Source organism: Myripristis murdjan, chromosome 14, assembly GCF_902150065.1.
Source record: "Myripristis murdjan chromosome 14, fMyrMur1.1, whole genome shotgun sequence".
NCBI lineage: Eukaryota > Metazoa > Chordata > Actinopteri > Holocentriformes > Holocentridae > Myripristis > Myripristis murdjan.
The window spans coordinates 19,076,006-19,101,571 of record NC_043993.1 but is presented as its reverse complement, the minus strand read 5'-3'; the positions used below and the strand labels follow the sequence as shown (position 1 = coordinate 19,101,571).

Here is a 25,566-nt window from a genome sequence, read left to right as displayed (position 1 = left end):
TAGTGTATTTAAATTAACTTTGTATGTGTAAGGTATTTTATAAAAACTGACCGAGTTAATTCCTTCTCTTTCTACCTTTCTCAGCACCTTGGAGCGAGAGAAGGTTGGTGTGCCTACAGATGGGGAGTCCCATGCCATCATGTACCCCCCAGCCATTGTGGTTTACATCGTTGACCCTTTCAGCTACGAAGATGCTGAGGGGGGCCCAGGCCCCGTGCCAGCCCACTCCAGTGTGTGGACGCTGGGTCTGCTGCGCTGCTACCTGGAGATGCTTCAGTTCTTGCCTGCACACATCCGTAACTCCATCTCTGTACAGGTATGTGCCAGACTCATTTTAAGACATTGAATTTTCTTCTGATCAGGTTTTCTTTCAGTGAGATGAAGGTCGTCACAGTAGTGATCATTTAAGAAATTATCATCATCCTACACTAAACTCAAATGAGATGAGTCCAACTGATTTATCTGCTGGCTGATGTTATTGGCTAGATCAATACCAGCATATATGTTGGTTGACATGCAAAAGAAGATGGTACATGCTGTAGTAAAAAGCCCTTGGTTTAATTTAAAAACAGTGTTATCATTAAGTAGTTTGTCCAGCAGACTCCATTGTTTACAATACTTAATATAGTACGTGAGTTGGCAGAGTAGCAAATCACAGCTGAGCAGATGGTTATATGGGTTGTGAGGCCAGGAATTGTATTAATAATAGCATATTGTCTTTATTATGATTCTTTAAAAGTCAATGTACTTGAACAACTTGAAATATGTAATAACTGTTTAAAAAAAAAAAATTCAAGTTGTTCTTTTGTGACACTACTTGATGCCGCTTCTGTACCTTGACTGGCAAAAGACTTCTGGAGCTTCTGTGATAAATGCCATTTTGAATAGAAGAATCATTTCTTCCTCCATTTGGTAGATGTGTGTGTGTGTGTGTGTGTGTGTGTGTGTGTGTGTGTGTGTGTGTGTGTGTGTGTGTGTGTGTGTGTGTGTGTGTGTGTGTGTGTGTGTGTGTGTGTGTGTGTGTGTGTTTGTATGTTTGTGCACGCATGTTTGTTACTTTGCCCTGTCTTTGACAAGACCTTTATCTGTTTACCTCAGATCATCCCCTGCCAGCACCTGCTTCAGCCGGTCCGAGGTGAGGACCGCCACATCTATGCCCAGCACCTCAAGTCTTTAGCCTTCTCGGTCTTCACACAGTGCAGACGGCCACTGCCTGCCTCCACCAACGTCAAGTCACTGACAGGCTTTGGCCCCGGCTTGGCCATCGACACAGCGCTCAAGAGCCCAGAGGTAAAGGCCCTATCTGTTGTTGCCACAGTGGCACTCTGACTGTTTTGATGTAATGTGCTCATTGGTAAGAGCAGCAGTGAGTGTTAGCACTCCCTTGCAACCTCTGTTCAACTCATTTGCTGGTCAGTAGGAGTGACCTCTTCAGGTGTTGGCATTGGCTCGCTGGTGCCGTCCTCTGATCGATAGGCAAGGAAACAGAGGCTGACAGTGCGCCCTTGCAGCGGCGTTTCAGCTCCCGTCAGCCCTCCAGCTAGACTTGACCTGACCTGACCTAGCCTTCTGCCCCGTCTCTGTTCACTCTGCCAGAGAGAAGAAAAGAGAAGGCAGTTAGATATAGAGCTTGTAGTGCTAACCGTCCTCATGTTTTTTTTCCCTGCTGGAACAGCACCAAGGGAACTTGTAACCCTCTGCTTCTCTGGAGTTTTCTTTCCATTATCTGCTTGGCTAGTTCCCTGAGCCCTCCCTAATGGGATCTCGGCTCCAGGTTTAGACAGAGGGGCGCTTCAGACCGGGACCCAATTCAGTTGACTTCCTCCTTCCTGGCCAGCTCTACCTTTCCTTCCAAAACAGTGGCAGACCTTGAGCTGCTTTGCTGGGATGAATGGGAGTAACTGGAATTTGGATGGGACAATGGGAACAGCAGAGTAGATATTTTGTATGTGTTGCTAAATATGAACTCAGCGGAAATTGGGAATTATTTCCTATGGCTGTGAAGGTCCAGCAGCCAATCAAGCGTACCCAAAAATTTACGTATCTGGAGCATCTCCAATTTCTATTCATTTGTACAAAGCCATGGAACATTTTATCCTTAAATACTTTATTCTAATATCTTCAATTCTCTCTGTCTGCAGAGGCCGGAGTGTCTGCGTCTGTACACACCTCCATTCATCTTGGCACCGGTGAAGGATGAGCAGACAGAGCTGGGGGAGACGTTTGGTGAGGCACCCCAGAAGTACAACGTGCTGTTTGTGGGGTATTGCCTGTCTCATGACCAGCGTTGGCTCCTGGCTACCTGCACTGACCTCTATGGGGAGCTGCTGGAGACATGCATCATCAGCATTGACGTGCCTAACAGGTAGGACTGCCAGCGGCAGCATCGTTACTGCCACTTCTCACAGGCGCTCTAATAATACCATCCACCAGCACCGTCATTACCATTGCCAGGAACCACTTAGTCAACACCACCTGTCATCACTATTATCACCACCACCACAACTATTCACATCATTATTGATACACTGTGCTTCATCCATCCCATCATCTGCCATCAGGCTCCCCAGGCTCTGGGACAGCCTTCCTGAGGGGCTTAGCCAAGCTGAATTAGTATCAGCTTTCAAACTACTCCTTAAAACGTATGTTTTTTTTGTTTTGTTTTATTTTTTTATATAGGCTGTTTTTTGTATGATGCCCATTACTTTTTCTATTTCACAGCTACACTATTTGTACCCGCTGTTCTCATCTAATCATTATTATTAACATCATTACGTCATCGTCATCATCATCATCATCAAGTGACACTGTTGTGTTTTAAGTAGATTTTTTAGGGGGTTGATTTTTGCTTTAATTGACCGTTAAAGCACTTTGTAAATTCTAACATTATTCGCATTAATATACATTTGGAAAGCTGTTGTCACAAGAGCTAATTGTGGGCTGAAGTAATACCCATCTGGCAATTGTACCCCAAGGCAGAAGTACATTAGGAAATCAACCAAGTATACCATATGTACACTTGGGATTTTGGAAAGTCTGTTCCAGACAGGGAAAGTCAGGGAATTAAGTAAATTCTTGGGATAAGTCGTGGAATATCATGGAATTTGTCAGCTTCAGTTTAAAAACTCAGTAACCACTTATTCACAATATGTAATATATATTTTCTACTGTTTTTATGTGCTGTTTGCTATCTTGAAAATAATACTTTGCATAACAACTTTTTTGTTCCAAAAAAACAGAACAGGATAATGCAGCTTAATAAGACCTCTGAATCTTGAGTGTGTTTAAATTTTTACTCAAGGAAAACTACATCATGTAACATTCACAATAGACTGAAATTCAACATTTTTGTTACATAAAAATGATAGGAATGCTGACTTTATTTTCCATTGTGTGTTTCTTAAAGTATGTGCTCTCCATGCCCCTGAGCAGTGGTTTTTAAGTGTTCAATTCCTGTTCTACAGGGCGCGGAGGAAAAAGGGCTCAGCTCGGCGGCTTGGCCTTCAGAAGCTGTGGGATTGGTGCTTGGGGCTGGTGCAGATGACATCACTCCCATGGAGGGTGGTGATTGGCCGACTGGGCAGGATAGGGCACGGAGAGTTGAAAGGTGAGAGTGGAGGTCATGTTAAAAAGCTTTTGGTGAGGGGAAAAAAACAAACAAACATTCTGTACTTCGCAAGATTTCTCACACAAGTGTGGTGCCAGTCATTCATGTTTCTCCCTTTTCTTTTGCCTTCTCAATATTGCAGATTGGAGTATTCTGCTGAGCAGGAGAAACCTCCAGTCTCTGAGTCGCCGTCTGAAGGAGATGTGTCGCATGTGTGGTATCTCTGCCTCCGACACTCCCAGCATCCTCAGCGTGTGCTTGGTGGCCATGGAGCCCCAGGGGTCCTTTGTCATCATGCCAGGTAAGCGTGTGTGTGCGTTACATGGGTGAGGGAGATCATAAATCCACTGTTAAAATCTGTTTTAACCTACACTTTTTATCTGGCTTGTGTTATTCCACTTGGAAAGGCAGCTAGCCCTGATGTGTCTCTTGATCTGTGTGTGTGTGTGTGTGTGTGTGTGTGTGTGTGTGTGTGTGTGTGTGTGTGTGTGTGTGTGTGTGTGTGTGTGTGTGTGTGTGTGTGTGAGTGTGTGTGTGTGAGTGTGTGTGTGAGTGTGTGTGTGAGTGAGTGTGTGAGTGAGTGTGTGTGTGTGTGTGTGTGTGTGTGTGTGTGTGTGTGTGTGTTGCATGATGGATGGCAGCAGCATATCACAATGCATGTCCCCTCCTTGTCTGGAGCAGATTGATGGCAGGGAAGATCATGTACCTCTCGCTCATAAAGCACTGCCTCTCAGATGCCCATTGATCTCAGTGCAGTGTGATGGAGAGCCAGATCAATGGGTTTATTTTGGGAAACGGGAGGTGGGGATTGTCAGTGCATCATACCGGGATTGTGTCGAGAGGTGCTGGGCTGAGGACATTTCCTTCCTCAGGCTGAAGGAGATTAGCATGGCAGCGTTGGCCACAGATACATAAACATGCTGAACTGTGACTGGGGGGTTTTACTTTACCATAACATAGGTTTAATGCCAAGGATTCTTAAAGGGCTGCACTGACATTTAAAATTTAGTTTGTGTGTTGCTTGTGAAGAAAAACCCTTTCAACATACTGTAGAACTGCACAATTGTTTACCTTGATTGCATACAGTTACTTTTTTGTGCATCAGCAATAAATACTTAATTTCCCTTTGAATGCTTGCCATGGCTTAAATAGAGGTAATTTTAGCCACACTTGTGAGCATAATGTTCCAGTTTAAGATGTGACATGCAGGAACCGCTCATTAATATGTTGCCATGAAGTTTTTGTCTTACTCATTTTAATGTGAAAGAACTGACTGATGGTGTTGCAAAAAATAGCCCCGGTAATCGTTTTCATGCCTCTGTTCGGTTCCCACATGCTTTTGTTTGCTCTAAATTCCTTTCTGATACACAGCAGACGAGACGCTATGACATCAAAAGCTGTGGGGAGGGGGAGCAAAACAAATGACAAGGGCTACAGAACAGCACCGTCGGCTGTTACTACAATTCATTATATATTCAGGGTTGGTTAATGAAAAACAGTATGATTAGGTTCATCTGGGGAATAGAGCAAGCTGGATAGAATGGGGCTTATATAACTTTCTTTTTTCCCTTTTTTTTTATTGATTACTCATTCTTTAAAAAGGGGGGGAGCGAAGGGGAAAGGAAAAATGATAATCCGGTATGATTTCTTTTGCATTATTTAGTGGTTTCAGTGATGTTTCAATACAACAAACCACCTTAATGAAGAAAAACAAGTTCAAGTATGCTAAGGTATTTCTCTGAGGGTTTGACATCTTTGGCTCAAATATGGAGTCATCACTCCATCAGGGATCTGTTGGAATGCAGCATCCATAACAGAATGATGGTAACAAGAATCCTGAAAGCTTTATATTTGCTTTGGCTCCTCTGATTATTGACCCATCACCCCCACCTCTTCTGTCTGCCTCCTGTTAGACTCAGTGTCAACAGGCTCGGTGTTCGGCCGCAGCACCACTCTCAACATGCAGACGTCCCAACTGAGTACGCCCCAGGACACTTCGTGCACCCACATCCTGGTCTTCCCCACCTCTGCCTTTGTTCAAGTGGCCAGCTCCAATTACACCAACATCGACACCAACATCGACATTCTCAACGCCACCACCGGTCAGTAGATTCTGTGCTTATTGCCTGGTATCCTTTTGGCGTTTAATTTACTCTCAGTTGTCCTAGCTGCCACTGAGCCTAAAACAAACTTGTTGATGTTAAGAGAACAAGCTGAAAATAATCCCCCCCCCCTCCTCATCTTCAGTGTTTGCTTTTCAACCTTTCCTGTTTCCTTTTCAAGTCCATTTAGACTCAGTATTGTAGGTTAGGTTGCACTTCCATCCTTCCATCTGAATACATCTGTAGCACCCTCAAGCCTTCACAGTTTATTTCCTCTGTGCAGATACAATTGCTACCACAAATGTCAAGCATGGTCACTGAAATTCCATGTATACAGTAGCAAATGGCAAAACTGACCCGATAGTGGCATTGAAGGGAAGTCCTTCATTCCTGAAATTTTTACTGAGCAAGTTATTGACAGAAGCAACAGTGATATTGACTGGAGGGGGAAAATGTTAGCAGAAAGTGTTTGAGATGAATTTTAGAATCGTTTGAAACTACAATAGAAGTCACAATATTTAAAATTTTTGTCATAGCGCTTCCAGGCTTTTTTAACTACTCTGCTGTCCCCTCCAGATGGGTCTGACGCTATCGGGATCTTTGACCTGCTGGACCAGGAGAATGAGTTGGTGGACCCAGACATCATCAACATCTCACCCACCACCTCACCAGTGCACTCCCCCGGCTCCCATTACCATCACGGGGGCGATGGCAGCAAGGTGAGATGCAACAGCAAACTGGAAGGAGGTCTTGTACAGTCTGTCAGCTAGTAATGTTGCATGGAACGATGCTGATGTTGATCTTCCTCTCTTGCTGCAGGGCCAGAGTACGGACCGTATGGAGTCTCATGAAGAGGTTCCTAACCTCCTGCAGCAACCTCTGGCCCTCGGTTACTTTGTCTCCACAGCCAAAGCCGGCCCGCTACCCGACTGGTTCTGGTCAGCCTGCCCGCAAGCTCAGAACCAGTGTCCACTCTTCCTCAAGGTACCACACTCACTTACATAATGGCTTTCTGTCTTGTAACTCGCCTGTTATGTTGTGTTTATGTCAGTTCAGTTAAACTTTACTTAGGATTCCACAGTGAAACAAAAACCTGACATTTGTTCTAACATTAACTGGTTATAACCAAGGTGTTCACCAAATGAAAGTTTACACAGTACTTAATCAAAACAGGTTGCACCAGACAAGCTTGTCATGATGCTGAACTTGGCAGTTACCAAATATTTACATCTAGGTACAGTTGTTACTTTAATAAACTAGAATAATACAATAATACTGCTAGCTATTATCTAGCATTCATATACCAACAGTAACAACGTTTTTTTTTCTCTGTTAACTTTGACCACAAAGTGTTGTAACTGGACTAGTGAATTCCCCATCTCTCAAGACTAGGCTAGAGTTACATTACATGACCAACATTTGCCTGAAACACAAATTTATTTATGAACATACACACCCAAAAAATAGCAACCCATACCTGTAGCAACATAGAAGCGGATAATTGTAGCTGAATGTAATGGTAGTTATCTGTCATCAGCCCACATATAAATCTAGAGATGTAATAAATGGTGGATGCTCAAAATGTTTTTAAGAAGTACTGACCGAAACACAATATGATCTCAGTCTTCTGTGTGCAAAGTACAATATGTTTTAGTTAATGTACCACAAAACTGTTTTGTAAAATTGATCTCTCTTCTTTGGCCCTATGGTAACAAAACTTTTAGTTTATCAGGTATGTACGTGTGTCTGTAAACAAATGGCAAATAAAAAAAAGGTCCCAAAGTTTTTAATTAGAGCCTGTGCACAGATCCTGTGCCTCTGTAGTTGTTGTAGTGACTCACCGCTGCTGTCACTCAACTATGAACAGGACTACAATTATTTAGATGAGACGAAATAAAGGTTAATAACTTCATTATGCTGCCACTGACACCCTCTCATTTCCTGCTGTCTCTCTCTTCTTAGGCCTCTTTGCACCTCCATGTGTCTTCAGTGCAATCAGATGAACTACTGCACAGCAAACACTCCCACCCCCTTGACTCCAATCAGACCTCAGACGTACTCAGGTAAATACAGCAGCTCACGCTCCCCTGGTGAATGGAGTGCTTGTTTAGTAAATACCTTTAAGACTGGATCTATAAATGGAACATGCCCCATCCCTACATGCTGAAATACCATCTCTTCACACTTTGTTTACAAAGTGATTCAAGTGAGTTAATAATGTGCAGATTTTACTCAGGGTGAAATGGCCCCTCCAGTGATTTCATGACCTCAGTCCTTGTTAGATTCCTTTCTTAAACATTTCAGTGATGTGTGATTGCCTCCACCAATGATGATCTTAATCAGAATTAGTGTTACCTGTACAACAGGTATAACCACACCAGAGGATTCAGAGCAAGGGAAGAGGTGTAACTCGGGTTTAAATGAAAGAGAGGTGATATTCTCAACAAGTTAGCTGCTGCCGCCCATGTATGAAGTTAATGTTCGCTCTTCATGCTGTGGACACAGTTCTGTTACTTAAATATATCCTGTGACAGTCAGTGTCGTATATTGTGCATTGTTATTATGACAAGAAAATGAATCCCTTTCACGTGATAATTTTACACCAAAATGTTTTAACTTGGCTGTTTAAAACCACAGGCCTACATCATCAAATTGCCCTCAGAAGATATTCGTTATATATCACATATTTCAAATATTTTGCTCAAACAAATGAACTTTTTGTACTTTTAGTGTGACAAATTGCTGCTGTTCATGTAGGAGTCAAGGTGATTTGATGGAATAATCATACAACATTTTCTGAGGTTAACTGCATCAGGAACAGTTTTGAAAATGACAGAGGTCATGAAATGATTGGAACGAGACTTCAAACAGGAATTTCAAAATGTGCTTTTAGTCCGGAAGTGGATTGTGTAGATTTGTAGTTTGTAGAAATGAGGCTAAGAAAGATCTGAAAAAGGCTGACATTGTTTATTTGAGTCATATTCTTTAAGAACACATATACATACACCCAAAATTTAGATTTTCAAATGAATTTTTGATTGTACCTTTGAAAACACACACACCCACACACGTAGGTTTGGCATAAAAATGAAACTGCTTTGCAAGATGTCAGTGTGTCTTGAGTGTAAATCTCTCTCCTCTTGTGAATGTGCTGTTTGGCAGATTTGTTCTGGAGCAGTACAACGCCCTCTCCTGGCTGACGTGCGACCCGGCTACGCAGGACCGGCGCTCCTGTCTGCCCATCCACTTTGTGGTGCTCAACCAGATGTACAACTTTATCATGAACATGTTGTAACCAACAGCCCGTCACTGGAGGGAGGGAGACGGAGCATTAAAGAGACGAGGACAAGGATGACTCCAAAGGGGTTTTATCAAGACAGAGGAAAAGAGCAAGAGTCGGACAGGAGCACAGAGCTGGATCGTGCACCGGGACTGGATTTAGACGGCTGTTTGACACCCAAGGAGACAAAGACACACACACAGATGAGGAACAAGGAAGATGGGAATGCCAGAAGTTGAGCCGCAATTAATTGAAAGTGAGAGAATGACAGATTGGTTGTCATGGCATCGAGCCTGGCAGCACAGTCACTGGCCAGTCTGTATTGGAGAAACACGTCTGTATTTGTAAAGTTATTGGAAGAAAAGGGACATATTTGATCAAGGAAAAAAAACTCAAGAATGGATCTTTGGTTTTAAGACCTGAAATTCCTTTTTATTCCTTTGGATGAAATTGTATCCAAATGAAATGCCTGCATCTATCTTATTTATTGTAAGTTTTTAAATGTATAATTTGTCTTATTTCTTAACCTCTTTTATATATAAAAAAAAAATGGAGAAGGTTTATATTACCTTCCTGCTTTAAAGCAATTGGTCTAAGATATATGTAATCGTCTTAATTAAAAAAACAAACAGGAAAAAAATCCCACAAAAATGAAATAAAGTCGCAGTAGGTTGCTTTTAGAGTATTATTTTTTTGTAATGGAGACAGAATATTTGTATTGTCACAATGTACAGAAGAATTAGAGTGGAGAATTATGTTCCATGCCTTTGAGCATGAAGGACTTACAGCAAAGCTGTAGCTACAGAGGACTTGTACAGCGATGAACTTCACTGTGTTCAAATAAAGAGGTACATTGTCGTATATAGTATTTTATACCACACATTTAGACACAAAAACCAAACGGCAATATATATAAATAATTATATATGAATGCCATGCCAGCAATTGGTGGCGTGGCTTCTGTTTTAGGAATAAAGTGCGTCAACTTATTTCCCTGTGCTTGTGTTTATTGCTTTGGGGAGGGGGATTGTGATGTGCAATTGGACAAGGACACCAATAGTGGAGTGGAAGGAGAACTATTGGCATCTCTTGGAAGTAGCTGACCTCAGGTTTGACCTTTTTTTTTTAATGGAGAGAAAGAATAAGAGATCTAGAATGTCAGAGCAGTGGTCTTAATAATGGCAGACATGCAGTGTCCTTTTTAGCACATCCCTTTAGTTTACTGTACCTCTCCTTACTGTGATTGGCTGAGGTCTGGCTCTCTTGGCACCATTTTCTGATTGGTTATGGATGCATTTAGACCAATCCCATTTTACTTTAATGTGAAAGTAAATGTGTGGTGTAAATGAACTTTAACCAGCTCCAGATGGCTGCCCATTGGATATGCAGTGTTTGTGCACAGAGGAAGATCTACTGTCTGGATCTTCTCCTGTTCAGAAGGAAACTGTACTTTGACTATTGAAAATCCATTGGTATTGCTCTTTACCTTGCATTCTTGCCAGCATCTTGCTGGCTTGAAAAATCTGACCATTAAAATGTATGTGGTCCTCTTTTGGGTGTAGATACATACATTCAATATTTAATAAAACCTGAAAATTTACATTCTGTTGTTAGTCCAGTTCCATGTTATTATCTCTTTTGGGAAATAATGATTGTTTTCAATCTATTCCCAGATGTTAAATTAAAGTTCTGTCTTAACAGTGATGCTTTTTTTTAATGTCAGTCTCCAACTTCATATAAATAAAAATCTGCAAGATTTTATTTCATTTTAACGCCACCAGCTGCTCCTGCTATAGGTCTTGGAGTTTGTCTGGAATTTTCCATGCTCTCTTTATTCACAAGTGGGAAAAGCATTGAAATGCCCCTGCATAATAATTTGAGTCAGATATCTTACTTGTAAATTGTTGAAGTGCCCCGGGGCCAGGGTTGTGTAGAATAGTAATCAGCAGCTGGCAGTTTCATACATTTGACTATTTTCAGCATTTCTCCTTGCTGTCAGCAGCCTTGAAATACACAGAGGTCCTGCTCTGGTGTTTATTTTCAACAACGGCTGTCAATGTGCCCTTGAGAAAGTATACTGGGATTCACACTGGCAGACAGCACGACAGTGACTGGGCAGGTGAAGCTCTCCAGCAGCTATGAGAGAAGTCAAAAACGGCTATGAATCAAAGGGCACTTAGATATTTCTTCTGCTTTGGCCTCTTGTACATTTGCAAAACCAGCTGGACCTTGTCACAGGCACTATTTATACAGTGCACTTTAAAGTAAGGTGAAAATGTGGGATGTTCAAGTGGCTCAATAGGCAAAGGTATGCAACTTCTACATATAATCTTTTGCTGCCACACCGTGTGACTAATGTGTAAATGCTGCAAAATATACATGTGTATAAACAGACACACTCAGTGGCCACTTTATTAGGTATACCTGTACAATCTAATACAAGTCAATGCAAATGTTATGCCATAAAGATTACTTTTATGATGCCTAAAATGCACATGGTTTCTTTATTAAATTAAATTTACACATCCTCCACAATGTCAACACAAACTGAACATTATAAACTTTCTTAAACGAAGAATTTATGGCAGAGCTGTTGCATAAAGCAGCCACTGTGTATGTGTGTAAGAATGCAGTTCGAGACTGATTTTGTGGACTCACGGTGCTTCTTAATTTACATCAAATATACATCATTCTTTGCAGCACTAACAAGTAGCCTATAAAAGAAAGGTCCACACCCCAACAACAGCATGGATACCATTAGGCCATTTGGATCAATAATCTGCTTCAAATGTGGCACAGCTCCACAATTTATCTCCCTGGCCTTTTGTTTTGGGAAAGTATTGAGTAACTTTTACTAATCAGCATAGATGTGGCCTTGAGTCACATGGCTAGAACTTGACTTGGACTCAAGTCACAACTTTGATGACTTAAGACTAAATAAAGAAAGACTAGTGACTCGACTTTGAGTTGAACGTGATTTCTACTTCACATGGCCTTGAGCATTTTGACTCGGAAAGACTTGACATTAGCCTACGTTCACGAAAGCCAAAGGTTAAAAAATTAATCCATGTTTGCAGGCTCCCTATTTACCAGCTAAAACTTATCAAACCAGTCAACAATGAGCTTTGTCTAGCATTAGGTTAGGCATCTGTTATTTAAGCATGACCAACAGTAGCCTAAAATGTTGTGTTGGCATTTTAGGACCTTTTTTATTCCCAAGTGAATTGACAGTTACAATTAACTAGTCGGCTATGTTGAAATGGAAGGGTGCTGTAATGGACCACGTGCAAAAATTTTTGTATAAAGGGTAGGCAGAGGAAACAAACATTATTAAATTAAGATTGGTAACGAACACATTATGACTTGTTAAGGACTTGACACTCACAATTTAGGACTTGGGACTTGACTTGGACTTGTCAGTTTTGACTTGGAACTTGACTGCCTTTACTTGGGGCATGAATTCCAAGACTTCAGACTTATTTGTGACTTGCCAAACAATGTTATTGAGTTATTGAGAAACTATGGACTACATGTTGTTTTTTAATCCTTTTTTATCCAGGGAAGGTTGCTGCCTTTTTCCTCTCGGGAAAAGTCAGACTTATACCTTGTAGCCACTCAGCAGTGGTTAGGGGTTAGGTGCCTTGTTCAAGGGCGTTCCAGTTAAGGCCTTAACAGAATTTGTCCCCTATGTTTCAATTCCATTAAACATTTTCTCTTTTTTCTGTGAATGGCTTGGTCAGAGTGGGCTTGGGGTTTTTCACCCGATGACACTAGATTTAAAGTTAGGTCTTTCCAAAAACTGCTACCACCAGAAGCAGGTCTGTCACTCATTTTTGTTGTCCCCAGATCACTGTTTTAGAAACCAGCAGGGATAATATGGAAACTACTATATTGTGTTATTACCAATGAAACAAGGTTTCCATGGTGTCTCGATGTCAGCCCGGTTCCTGTCTTGTTTCAGCATGCTTGCACACTGAAGGTGTCCAGACAGGGTTGGACTGTTGATAATGCCTTGAGTCACAGTGTCAGTGCAGGAGGCAGTCACTCAGGCGGGCAGTGAATGAGAGCTGCACGCCAAACCGCACAGGCTAGAACATTACTCCCCAGTTTCACCGATGTAATGTTAGCAATCATCGCAGCTACAGATAAAATTCAAATATACCACGGAGCTACGGACACTGTAGAAGCCAGGCTGTGAATAGGATTTAATAGACATTTCCAAAGCCCCATTGGCAAGAGCTAAAATAGGAGTAGGCTTCACACTGAACGGCTGTCTTAGGACTCCCCTGTGCAGGGTATCGGTATCTTACCCAACCCAAGCCCGAGGTCGAAAGGCCTCGACGCGTACAGTTTACAAAAAAATAGTAAATATCAACACAAACGAGGTAAGACAATTTTCTGAGTTTTGGTTTTTATTTTCCACACAACAGTAGAGACAAGCTAGAAAGTGTGGATAGTATTGTCTGTCAAGTTAGCCTAGCATTAGCGTTAGCTAGCGGCTAACTGTTAGCATCGTGCTAACATTGGTTGCAGAGGTAGTGTATAAGTGAAGTGTCAGCTAACGCTAAGCACTAGCGAACGCTATCGTTAAATTGTTGACGTGGTTTCAAAAGGGAAATGTCAGGAATGAAATACTGCTGAATAGTACTAATGAATCGACGTTATGTTTGGCTTGGGGACACTAAACTTAACGTTGACTGGCCTCCAAACCCTTCCTGTCCGGTGTAACGGTAGCTGCAGCCACTATCGCCTCGTTAGCAACGTTATCACTGCTAAAACTTTTCCCTCTCGGCGAACAGTAATTGACATCTGCTTTAATTAACCCTGCCAGCAGTCTAACGTTACTCCATCGGAAAACATCGAGGTACAACAAGAAATACATACTTTTCATGTTCGCATGTTGCTGACGTTTATTTCTGTTAAGCGAACTGTGTTTGTATTTGGTATTGGTATTGTATAGTTGAGTTAATTCCGTACAGTTGCACATGTCCCACAAGATGCCCAGATTAGGAGATGGCCCAGTTCATGTGCTGCTGTGGCATTAGATTTTATACCATTTTCATTATGTGTCCAATCTTTGTTCCCTCAAGGCTTCAGTACAGCTGCACACAGAGATGGCAGACAGCACAGGGCTGCAGTTTGTCAGCCCTTACGCTTTTGAAGCCATGCAGAAGGTAGATGTCGTGCGACTGGCTGCCCTTAGTGACCCAGAGCTGAGGCTGCTGCTGCCCTGCCTGGTGAGGATGGCACTGTGTGCCCCAGCGGATCAGAGCCAGGCCTGGGCCCAGGACAAGAAACTCATCCTCCGACTGCTGTCTGGAGTGGAAGCTGTCAACTCCATCGTAGCTTTGCTGTCTGTGGACTTTCACGCTTTGGAGCAGGATGCTCGAAAGGAGCAGCAGCTCAGGTACAGTCATGCTTAAACATGATGACATGAGTAATTTCACACTTTACTAACTTTTAGATATAGGAGAAGCTTTCTGTTTTGTTGATGGAGACACATAACACATTCAGTACTGTAAAGATAAGGATGTGAACTAGCTCATCCCTGTTTTTTACAGTTGCCATTCTTTTGAGGATAACAGTGTGATTTCTGTCCTCTCAGGCACAAGGCTGGTGGTTCTAATGGAGAGAGCATCCTGGTGTCTCAGCTCCAGCACGGCCTGACTCTGGAGTTTGAACACAGTGACCCCCTCAGGAGACTCCGCCTGACCCTCAGTGAACTGCTGGCTATCATGAACAAGGTGCAGAGGAAATTCCTGCTTAATTCAGTGAATTTGGGTTATTTATGATTTAAATAACATTTGTTCTGCAGATTTTAAAATAGAGTTTAGAAAGTGCTTTAACAGTCAGAAAAATCCATCCATCATCATGCTTTTAAATTAAGTAACAACAGCAATATATTACAAGATCAAAGAGATAAGAAAAAGGTGGTACTAAAAATGATAAATGAACTAGATAAAAAGGTTTCTATAAAAAAAAATTAACAAGTGATGTCAAAATGATTCTGATTCTGCAAACTTAAGCACTTCAGCCTTAGTCATTACAAAGCCTAAGGGCCCTTATGGCAAAAGGCCAGACAGGCTCCGTTTAAGGATCTGAGGCTGTACACCTGCTCATAGGGAGACTGAATGTCTATAATATAGCTTGGGTCCAGATTTAACTGATCTTTAAAAGTGATGAGTAGTATTGTAAACCTATTAAGTAACTATCAAAGATATTGAAGGAATTGGGTTGTTTTGTTTTGTCTGTTTTTATCTGCTGACCTGTGCTGCTGTATTTTGTATAGGGGTGTAACAATTCTCCAAATCAACTGTTTGGTTCAGACATCGATTTTTGAGCTATGTTTTGGTTCATACCTCCTTTTTTGGGTGGGAATTGGGGTGGTGGTGGTGGTGAATATTAAAAATCAACATTTTATTGTATATTTTCAAGATACAATAACATGGATTCATTATAAGATATTGCTTAGAATTAGTGTAAGGAAGTTACACACATTGGAAGTGCCTCTCTAATATCTATTTCACATTGCTGTGAAAACATTTCCAAATTTCTCCTTCAAACAACTGTATTTATTCAAATTTCTTGCCAAAAACTAAATTTTATTAGATTACATTTGAACACATCTTGATAACATAACAATTTACCTTCGCCAAATACTTATTTTTACTGAACAGAGTTTGAACACATCATAATGTAACTCAATGCAACCTCTAATGGTAACCCCATCCACATTAAAAATATGGCATTTACAACTAGCACAGTCAAATCACATTTGTGTCAAAGCAATTATCATTCGTGCACTCCTCAGCAGATTTATAATGCATCACAAGGACCACAAGATGGAAAAAGGAACCGCGTCGCAAGACCGTGGATGTTTGTATCGCGGTTTCGGTCTCAGTTTCAAAATTGTTACGCCCCTTATTTTATATAAGCTGGAGATGTAAAAGCGACTTATGATTGATGCTAGAATAAACAGAAGTAGAGTAGTCTAAATGTGAATATTTAAAAACATTTATTTTTTTCAATTTCTGAATGATTAAAAAAGGCTCAGTTGTGGAAATGGTTCTCAGATGAAAGGAGCAGGATTGCACAACTTTATTTGTTAATCAAAGCTTAAGTATCAGAAATTACTTCCAGATATCTGGCAGCTGGCCTCATATTGACTGACAGATGATTCATTTCTCAGCACTCTAATTGTCCTTTCATCTTCAAGTACTTGCATCTTCACCCTAACAAGAAGATTTGATTGATTACATTGTTTTTTAGGTGGCGGACTCAAATGGAGAGTTTTTCTTGAAGTCCTCTGAACTCTTTGAAAGCCCTGTCTACTTGGAAGAGGTTGCAGATGTGCTCTGTATTCTACAAGCAGGTACACAGCCTCCCATCATGTTGTTAAGTTTTTCCAAGAAATGTCACAAGGATGGTGTTGAATGTAATGGCTATTACACACAAGTGGCCTCTTGTAAAGTTTGAAAATTATAGGACACAGAAAAGTGTAGTCTGGAGCTCGATAACAGGGTTGGCTTTAACAGTTTGTGGTCAGAATTTTATTTAGCTCTTTTAGCTCTTCCTTCACAAGTGGGGATAACATGAGCATGTGAGAGTTTGGGACATAATACTTTACTAGAGATGCACCTACCTTTTTTCTTGAGGCTGATTCTAAAAGCCAGTGTTTCCTAACCATATGAGCTGATATGCATTTTTGCTCTGCTGGCAGGCAGAGCTTAAAGATGGTGGTGTTGGTCTTTCCTAAAGAGACCACATCAGAATGGTCCAGTTGCAGAGCAGCCAAACTGCTTTTACGGGACAATGTGAGACACGTACAAGAGACAACGTGACTTAAATAGGTTTATTTAAATACCCTCATTCACACAGCGATTTCTTTTTAAGTTGCTGTACACACAGAATTAATAGCAAACAGCAAAATAATATTTGTGATTTATGCTGGAATGTTTGGAATGCTATGAGGCATTCCACATAGCTCTCTCTCTCTCTCTCTCTCTCTCTCTCTCTCTCTCTCTCTCCAGTCAAAACAGTTCAGTGTGCTATATGTGTAAAGATGTCATTCATCTTGTCAGTGCATCATGAATGTAAGCTGTTTACAATAGACCTATAGAAAATGAGGAATAATCTAAAAATGTGTCATAGAACACTTGGTCCAACAGTATGTTTTACACCACCAGAAATTGAGACGAATGAACAAAATTACTCCTAAAAATCTCTCAGGAAACCTTCATGGGTTGTTGGAAAAATATACTTGATTGACTTGATTGCTTATGTGAAAAATTGATCTCAAGTACATATGGTTTGTTGCAAAATCCGGTTACATAAGTTATATGCAATAATGTTGCCTGCCAAACCCATCTTAAGTGGACATTTAGTATTTAGGTAGTTTCAGTTGTCTATAAAATTAGTCTTTTCTTGCGCATAAACACCTGGCGATAAAGCAGTTTTGATCTATATTAATTTTAATCTTGACCTACATTAAAGAGAAGGCAAAACACTGTATGACAACTAGTAATTACAAAATAAAGAGACGGCAGCGGTAATAATAAAAATTAAAGCACAAACTGAAATAATAAAGTAACAAAACCCAAAGTGAACATGAGGGTAAGGTGAGTTTTAAGAGTGATTTCAGGCATATCCTCTCTTGCTATCAAAATTAACTGATCTCTGAGAACATGTTTATTTTCTTTTCCCTAGAGCTGCCCTCTTTGCTGCCCATCGTGGACGTGGCAGAGGCTTTGCTGCATGTCCGCAATGGTGACTGGTTTCTGTGTCTGCTGGTTGCCAATGTTCCTGACAGCTTCAATGAAGGTAATTGAGCTGTCTCACAAGGCTGCACACAGTGTCAGCTGATAATAAGAGGTAGAGTCGCTGGTTAATTGCCACCACTAGCTTCATGTGGTTTGTAAGCTGATCCACTGTGGCAGAAATAGGTCTTTACTTAACATAACAGAGGAGGCTGTGAAAGCCTCTCTATAATTATAGGCAGGCAATTACAGACTTTTCCATTCCCATGTTTTCTGACTCAGTTTAGCCCTTTTCCTCCTAACTCCAGCCATGCTCCTGGCCCAGGGGTATATGTATTCGTCTTTGATTGATGATGAACATTATTGTCTTGCTCTGGCCCATGGAGAGTGCTCCTTGTGCTTTGAGAGACACATAATAAGGAAATGCCTGCTGTCTCTAGTACCTTCTTATCACATAGAGGGTCAGAACTGAGTCAATAGCTTATTTGTGTGTGTGACATTGCAGGCAGCGTCAGGTAATCCTTTTGGCTTTGTTACTGGAAAAGACCTTGTTTTATTGAATTGAAAGTGAGATAAATTGATTTTAGAGTGAAGTGCTGGAAATGGCTCTGTCTAGAAGCATCAAGGTCTGTCATGTCGAGCGTGATCTGGTAACTAGGTCTAACTCCGCTGAATCTGTTATGGCATATGAAATTATCCAGAAGTGGCAGAGATGGAAACTAATATCATTTCAGTGCATGTCATAGCCTCAGCCAACCATAAACATTTTGTCTTTAAACTGTCAGCTGTGGTGAAGCACAGGCAAAATGAGATGTGGCTTTGGAAATGTTGTTTTCTGATGGCGGTTTAATCTTATTTACAGGCAAATAAATGAGTCATGATTTTACGGTTTAGGGTATTTATGGAAGAACATGACTGGGCCATGACATTTGAGATATGATGTACTGTCAGTGTGCTACAGAAAAGCAGGAAATCCCCAGGCAAGGATTATATTACAAAAAAAACAAAAACAAGGCTGACATAAAATAGAGGGGGAAAAAAGTGGTGATTATATGGGTCATGGGTCCTTACACTGTTGGAGAATCAAATTCAGTGATACTTAATAGATCGCTGCAGATTAGCCTAATTTACACATTGTTATGTTTCCACTGTTAAATCCCTTTTATAATATTATATAATATATTTTACAACAACCAGTTTAGAGGGTCAAGCTGCAATTTGTACATTTCTATGAAATCTAAAAATAGAGAGGTAAAATAGTGGATTCATATCCAGGAACGGTACAAAGTCAGCATGCCATACTAACAAGCTAACAGTTATTAAGGTTTGCTGAGCCTAGCGGAGGATAACAGGTGCAGCTGAAGAGTCAATCAAAAGGGGACAGGAAGAATAAAAACTGACATTGTGTTCTGATTGGATTGTTCCAGTCTTACATGTGAAAGCAACTTTCAGTCTCCAGCAAAATGATGACTGCTGATAGGCCTCTCTCTGCCATGAAAAGACCTCAGATTCTCACAGTTTCATGATGATTTCTACACCCAATGATGACAATATAAGAATTATAAGAAAAGCTATATATTTTACTTTACCATCCCTTAAATCCTACAGGAAAAATATTGTTAATTGATGGTGAGTAGAATAATTGTTGGCAATCCAATTAGCCAAAAGTAGGGCGCAGTTTTCAAGGACTGCATTGCCTGCATGTGCTCACCCCTTACCCCTCCCTCAGCTGGAGCCCGAGCAACTGTTTTTTGCGATGGGAGCATTGCAGAAAAACTGTCATCCTCGTATTATTTATATACCACCGCTAATATTGACTCACAGTTGTGAGATTATATTAATGGAGGAAGTAAAATACTTTTAAACAAGCTAGCTAAGTATAAGTTGTGTCCTACGTTCCATACATCTTAGAGAGAGTTACTAGTTATATGCTGCACTTTTGGGTTTTGACTCGAATGCAAGATTTTTACTTCACTGTAGCTGGAGGAGAAAGTGGTGCTTCAGTTGTTTCTCAGTTTACTGTAGCATTTTGGAGTTCTGCCAATGCTTAACTGCATGGAAGCTGCAGGTTGAAATGCATTCTTCAAAAGGATTCATCTACAGTTTGCAGGGGTCTGATCAAGAACGGAGAGCGTCAAGACGAAGAGAGTGTGAGCGGTCGTCGCAGAACTGAAGCCCTGAGGCAGCTGTGTCAAATGAACCCCTCACAGGCCCTCAACATCAGAGCTATGGTGGTCAGTTACACTATAAATATTATCCCAGAGCTCCAAACTAAGGCCAGGCTCACTATTGGTACATAAATCCATTTAGTTTATTAATTTCAAATAGCAGAACACCACACTCACTGCTGCTACTTTCTATGCAGATGTATTACAATGCAGATGTTCCAGTTATACTACTGTGCTAGATTTTAGTGATTATTCACATGTTAACTAATTTTTTTTTGGATGGTTTTTACTGTCTTTAACGGTCTACTGATATCTGTTTCCCCAAAGTTTCCCCTTCTGTTGGTCTCCTAACCAGTCCTTGTCTGTCTGTCTGGCTGTATGTTCTTGTGTAAACCCAGGTGGAGGAGTGCCACCTGCCTGGTCTGGGTGTGGCTCTGACTCTGGACTATAAACCAGACACAGCAGATGAGGCAGTCAGTCCCTTAGTCTCTTATGTCAGCGGCCTCTTGCTGGGCACCAATGGCAAAGTCCGAACCTGGTTCAGCATGTTCATTCGCAATGGACAGCAGGTGAGGGATCACTTTGTGTCGCATTTAATATTAGCCATTACTGTCTATTTGCTGAATCATGTCAGTGAAACAGAATAGAAGTATAACAGTCACACTTTTAGATTGTATGTTTACATGCACACATTAAACTGGTCATTGAACAGTCAGGAGGAGACAGTTCTTTGATTAAAACAGTTACATGGTTTGAATTGTCTGTAGTTTTCCTGACTAAACCTGTTTTATATGGATAATATTTGAAGGTTAGTTTAATTTCGTGTAGTGCTGGTGCAACAGATTGGGGGGCTTGTCAAAAACAATAACATTTGCATGACAAATCCCACAGAGAGGAAAACAACAGTTCCCAAGAACAGACTGTTACCACAGTCTTCCTTTTTAATACATAATCCTCATTTCATTGTTTAAAACTGACACATCCTGACATTGTGTCTTAGTCAGTTTGTCAAGGCCAGTCTTGAGAGTTGCTGTCTTCCTCACCACGTGGGATTTTTCACATGTAATTCAGTGAGGTCCACCTCACTATCAGACAAAAAACATTGAGCATTTTGTCATTTCATCCCACTTTTGGCTGTAGCACGTCACACACAACTGTCACTGTATTGTACACATATTCAGCAACACATAGTCACTGCACCTGGGTCAGCTTAGTCTTATGTTTCTTGACATATGCCCTCATCTAACAACAAAAGAAAATTGGGAGTAGATGTTTACATGTTCAAATACATCAAAAGCTTGAGTTGTTTTACATAAGGTTATGCTAGTTGTTTTACATAAGGTTATGCTTACACACATTATGACTGTGCTGTCATTAAAATAATAAAAATAAGTTCTAGCATGACATGCTCTATAGTGGTAGTACTGTCTTAATCAAGTTAAGCTTGGATTATTGATATGCATATAAATATACTTCTATACTCCCATACACTGTCATGCTTTCATTAAGGGCATCATGTAGCTGCAGCATATTGGGTTCAGTTCCAGCCCACACTATCATCTCACAATCCCTCTTGTCTCTAAACTTTCATCAATCAATAATGGTGAAAAAGCCCAGAAAAATCTTTTCATAAAGCTTCAATCTGACTGCTGTCCAATTTGAAGCTAATTTTTGAAATGTCACAAAAATAAAATGCAAATCACATGTCCTTATATCAGCTGGCATTTCATGGAGGTTGTGGAGGGCAGATATTTTACTGTCAGTCTGTAACTGCAAATGTCATCATTTATTCGACAAATGTGTTTCCATCCATTTATTGTTTTTCTTTTATTGACAATAACCCACCCTCTCAGTACTGCCTCTGCAGTGCTGAGGAAATATTATTGAAATTTGCTATTACCATTCAGCTTTTCTCATTCAGTGCATCATTATTTGCATACAAGCACTTGAATGGAAACGCAGCAATTGACTCATTTCCTTTCCTCCATGTCCCTCCACCTTGCCAGCGTAAGAGAGAAAGCAGCTCTGTGTTGTGGCAGATGCGCAGGCAGCTGCTGCTGGAGCTGGTGGCAATTCTGCCGCGCTCACGCAGCACCCATGGGCCCAACGACAGCGACATGGAGGATGTGGGGTCAGGATACTCTGGCCTCAGAGAGGAATATGTAGTGAAGGCCAGCGCCCTCCTCCGACTATACTGCGCCCTCATGGGCATTGCCGGCCTCAGGTAGATAAAAGAAGTTACAGCAGACTGCCTGTAGTCAGAGCCTTAGGAGTACAGTACTTGTTGTGGTTATAATTTGTTGTTTTAGATTGAGTTAGATTTTTACATTTAAAATTACATTTTTGACTCTGTTAACCCATAACTAAGAGGAATAACTTAAATGTTAAATGTTGCCATAATTTTTATTGCTTGAAAGTACACTAGAAGCTAAGTCTACAGATGTTGTAGCAAAAGGCTCATTTGTCAAATATATCTTGGCTTGAGAAACTTTTCACTAAAGTGAAACTTTTACTGTTTTGTTTTTTGTTTTGGTTGTTTTTTCTGAATTCCTAAATTATTAACTGCTTCTATGTCAGATAATTTTCTCAATGAAGTTAATTAGTTGTAAAACCACAGCTGTATGTAACCCCCGAGCTAATAGATGAGATATATTTGATTATGTGGATGACAAAACTGGCCGCTAAGGGCAGCACGTGTCTAAAAGTGAATGTGTTCAATCGACATAATCCTTCCCTGTCCACCTCCAGGCCTACAGATGAGGAGGCAGAGCAGCTCCTCCAGCTGATGACCAGCCGGCCTCCAGCCACTCCTGCCGGCGTTCGCTTCGTCTCCCTGTCCTTCTGCAAGCTTCTGGCTTTCCCCAATCTCGTTAGGTATGTAATCCCTGGCATCATTTATTTGTTACTGTTTGAAGCCTTTGTCTTATTCTCAAAACAACTTGGGTTGGTTTCATTGCCACTGTTTAAGTAACAAGTGGTCCCATGATCTTCACATTTAACTTCTTGCCAATGCCTGTCTCCTGCTGAGACTCTGTGTACATCCTTTGGCATCTAGTGCTGTTTTACACAATATGGAGTGTGAATAGTGTCTTCTCTATGTGTGTATGTGTTTGTGTGTCTGACTGTCCAGCACCCCAGAGCAGGAGCAGCTGATGGTCATGTGGCTCAGCTGGATGATCAAAGAAGAGGAATACTTTGAGAGGTGAGCAGAAGCTCTTCATATTTTCACAATGACAGCAGACATTGTGGTCTTGACTGTGCTATGTAATTGCAGTAATACAGTGGGTTTATGTAACAAACCATGGTTTAAAACAATAAATTTACAATGTCCAGAAAGCAATAAAAGGTTACTGTAAGATATAGCAGGGCTTAAGGTGGCGTTCAGACAGAATGCTACAGTCCAATGATTTGCCGCAGCATTGTCCGGCAGTGTGGGTGTGCCACCACATGGCCGTCTGTCTGCTCTCTGACCCTTCACTCTGGTTGGCGGCTTACACGATTGATGGAGTGTGACATTTGGTTGTGTACGGCAAAAGTCAAATCTGGCTCAACTTCTTGCCAGACAGCCGCTGTGTTTTTTTGCCTCATAACCCTGCTGCACACACTACTGGACTACCCCCTTTCAAAATAAATAGGGATAGTGCCTTTTTGCCAGATTCTGTGTGAAGGAGCCCTCAAGTACAGTTTTCATGGAGACACAAGCTATTTTCCTGTTCCTAGAAGTCTAAACAGACACTGTCTCAGAATAATGAAAACTCTGCCTATTTTGACTGTTTCTACTTAACATGACAAAATAGTGTCTATCCTGTGTTGTCTTCAGCATTGTATTATTGTCCTCACCAGGTTTCCTATTATTATAGGAATCAGGCACAGTGATCTGGTTGGATTTATTGTAAACGGCTGTGGATGAGCACAGCAACTACAGGCTTTAATAGAAACAGACTTTTTGAGCCATTTGATGTTTGCTCATTAGGTGTTTGTTCTTCATGGAAAAAAGACAGACATCAACTTAAAACAACATTTGCAGGCAGGCTGGCAGGCTTTTGTTTGAAGTTAATAAGCCCTTTGAATAAATTATAACTGTAGCAATTCAATGTAGTGTGTGTGTCTTTAGTCCATAAATCATTAAGTTATCACTACATCAGTAGCAGTGCTAAGTGGATATCGGGGGGACAATAGCAATGCTAGGCTTGTAGAGGACTGTGTGTGTGTGTGTGTGTGTGTGTGTGTGTGTGTGTGTGTGTGTGTGTGTGTGTGTGTGTGTGTGTGTGTGTGCGTGTGCGTGCGTTTGTGTGTGAGAGAGACTAAATGCCCTTACTGGGCCCACATACCCAACATGCCTTCGCTGGTTAGGTTGGTTAAGGTTAGGGTTAGCCAATCAGAGGCACAGTACGGGCGGGTCTTCCCTCAAGGCATACTGAGTATTCAGGCGCAGCAAGGGCATTTAGTCTCTCCATGCCTCTTTCTATGTGTGTGTATGTGTGCTTTCGTGTGTGGGTTGATGCAACTAGCATAATCAGTTTATTAATATTCTGTCCTGTAAGACACAGGATTAACGACAAGTCTAAATCTCCTCTCTCTCTTGCCTTGCATGTATATGTGTGTCCTCCTCCTCCCAGTGCTGCGGGCGTATCTGCTTCTTTTGGAGAGATGCTATTACTGGTTGCCATGTATTTCCATAGCAACCAGCTCAGCTCCATTATTGAGTTGGTGTGCTCCACTTTGGGGATGAAGGTAAAGTGGAGGGTGGGAGGGAGGCAGCAATCAATACATCAGTCTGGCTGACCAGCTACGGGCCCCACTCCTCCACTGCAGCAGTGGCACATATAAAGTCTATATTACTGATGAAATACTTACAGCATACACATATCTACAAATACACTCCATACCCTGTAGCCAATTTGCTGTTTTATTACTTATTAAGTGTACTATTGTTTCCTGCCTGTGTGCTAAGTAGTTTTCCTGTCTCAGTGTATTTTCCACTAAGATGTGTAATGTAATTGGATTTAGAGCCTGTTTGTTTCTACCTCCAGGGCAATCCTATCAATTCAGTGTTGTGCCTGCCATGTAGAATTTCTCTTATGAAATATGAAAGGAGGGAATTACTAAATGCTAGTGCTATTGCCTGCAGGCTGTTCTCACTCATAGCAAAACCTCACAGCTACTTCTGTTGATGTTCTTGATCTTTTTTCGACAATGTTGTTCCCCCCACAGATTGCCATCAAGCCCAGCTCTCTTAGCAAAATGAAGACCATCTTCACACAGGAGATTTTTACTGAACAGGTACATAGACTACAAGTCCAGTTTTATGTATTTATATCCACAGGAATCAGCAAGCCTTACTGTATGCAATTTGATTCCCATTGACATTTCTCATTTTTTATGTCTTCTCATTTTTCATGTCGTGTGACTTCAATGAATTTCAGAAATCCATCTAAAGGGCTTCACTATTGTGTAAACCTGTTAACACTTTATTTATTCATTTATCCATTTATTTATTTGTTTATTTATTATAATTGAAGGATTGCATTATTACATTACTTATAACCAGCATAACAGAGGAACATTTTGTTATCTGATGCTGCAAGGATAATTTTAATCTACTCCCATACAGTGATATGCAGCTATTTAGCTTCTGATCATCAGGCACTGC

At 41.0% G+C, this 25,566-nt stretch overlaps 2 protein-coding genes across 2 annotated transcripts in view; both read left to right on the top strand.

Annotated features, from left to right (window-relative positions):
- The window catches only part of med13a (mediator complex subunit 13a), an 84,456-nt gene extending 73,867 nt beyond the window's left edge, over positions 1-10,589 (top strand). The window contains exons 21-30 of the mRNA XM_030068017.1: positions 85-316; positions 1,099-1,290; positions 2,142-2,365; positions 3,465-3,607; positions 3,750-3,908; positions 5,521-5,709; positions 6,286-6,428; positions 6,529-6,693; positions 7,672-7,772; positions 8,872-10,589. Of these exons, the coding sequence (XP_029923877.1) occupies positions 85-316; positions 1,099-1,290; positions 2,142-2,365; positions 3,465-3,607; positions 3,750-3,908; positions 5,521-5,709; positions 6,286-6,428; positions 6,529-6,693; positions 7,672-7,772; positions 8,872-9,004 (1,681 nt within the window). The 3' untranslated portion in view covers positions 9,005-10,589. The remainder of the gene's footprint in view (positions 1-84; positions 317-1,098; positions 1,291-2,141; positions 2,366-3,464; positions 3,608-3,749; positions 3,909-5,520; positions 5,710-6,285; positions 6,429-6,528; positions 6,694-7,671; positions 7,773-8,871) is intronic.
- A 2,418-nt stretch (positions 10,590-13,007) lies between these two features.
- Positions 13,008-25,566, top strand: part of ints2 (integrator complex subunit 2) — a 30,854-nt gene continuing 18,295 nt past the window's right edge. Inside the window, exons 1-12 of the mRNA XM_030068878.1 lie at positions 13,008-13,374; positions 14,080-14,396; positions 14,595-14,733; positions 16,259-16,361; positions 17,696-17,809; positions 19,849-19,979; positions 20,312-20,482; positions 21,920-22,137; positions 22,662-22,787; positions 23,044-23,115; positions 24,533-24,647; positions 25,128-25,196. Of these exons, the coding sequence (XP_029924738.1) occupies positions 14,104-14,396; positions 14,595-14,733; positions 16,259-16,361; positions 17,696-17,809; positions 19,849-19,979; positions 20,312-20,482; positions 21,920-22,137; positions 22,662-22,787; positions 23,044-23,115; positions 24,533-24,647; positions 25,128-25,196 (1,551 nt within the window). The 5' untranslated portion in view covers positions 13,008-13,374; positions 14,080-14,103. The remainder of the gene's footprint in view (positions 13,375-14,079; positions 14,397-14,594; positions 14,734-16,258; positions 16,362-17,695; positions 17,810-19,848; positions 19,980-20,311; positions 20,483-21,919; positions 22,138-22,661; positions 22,788-23,043; positions 23,116-24,532; positions 24,648-25,127; positions 25,197-25,566) is intronic.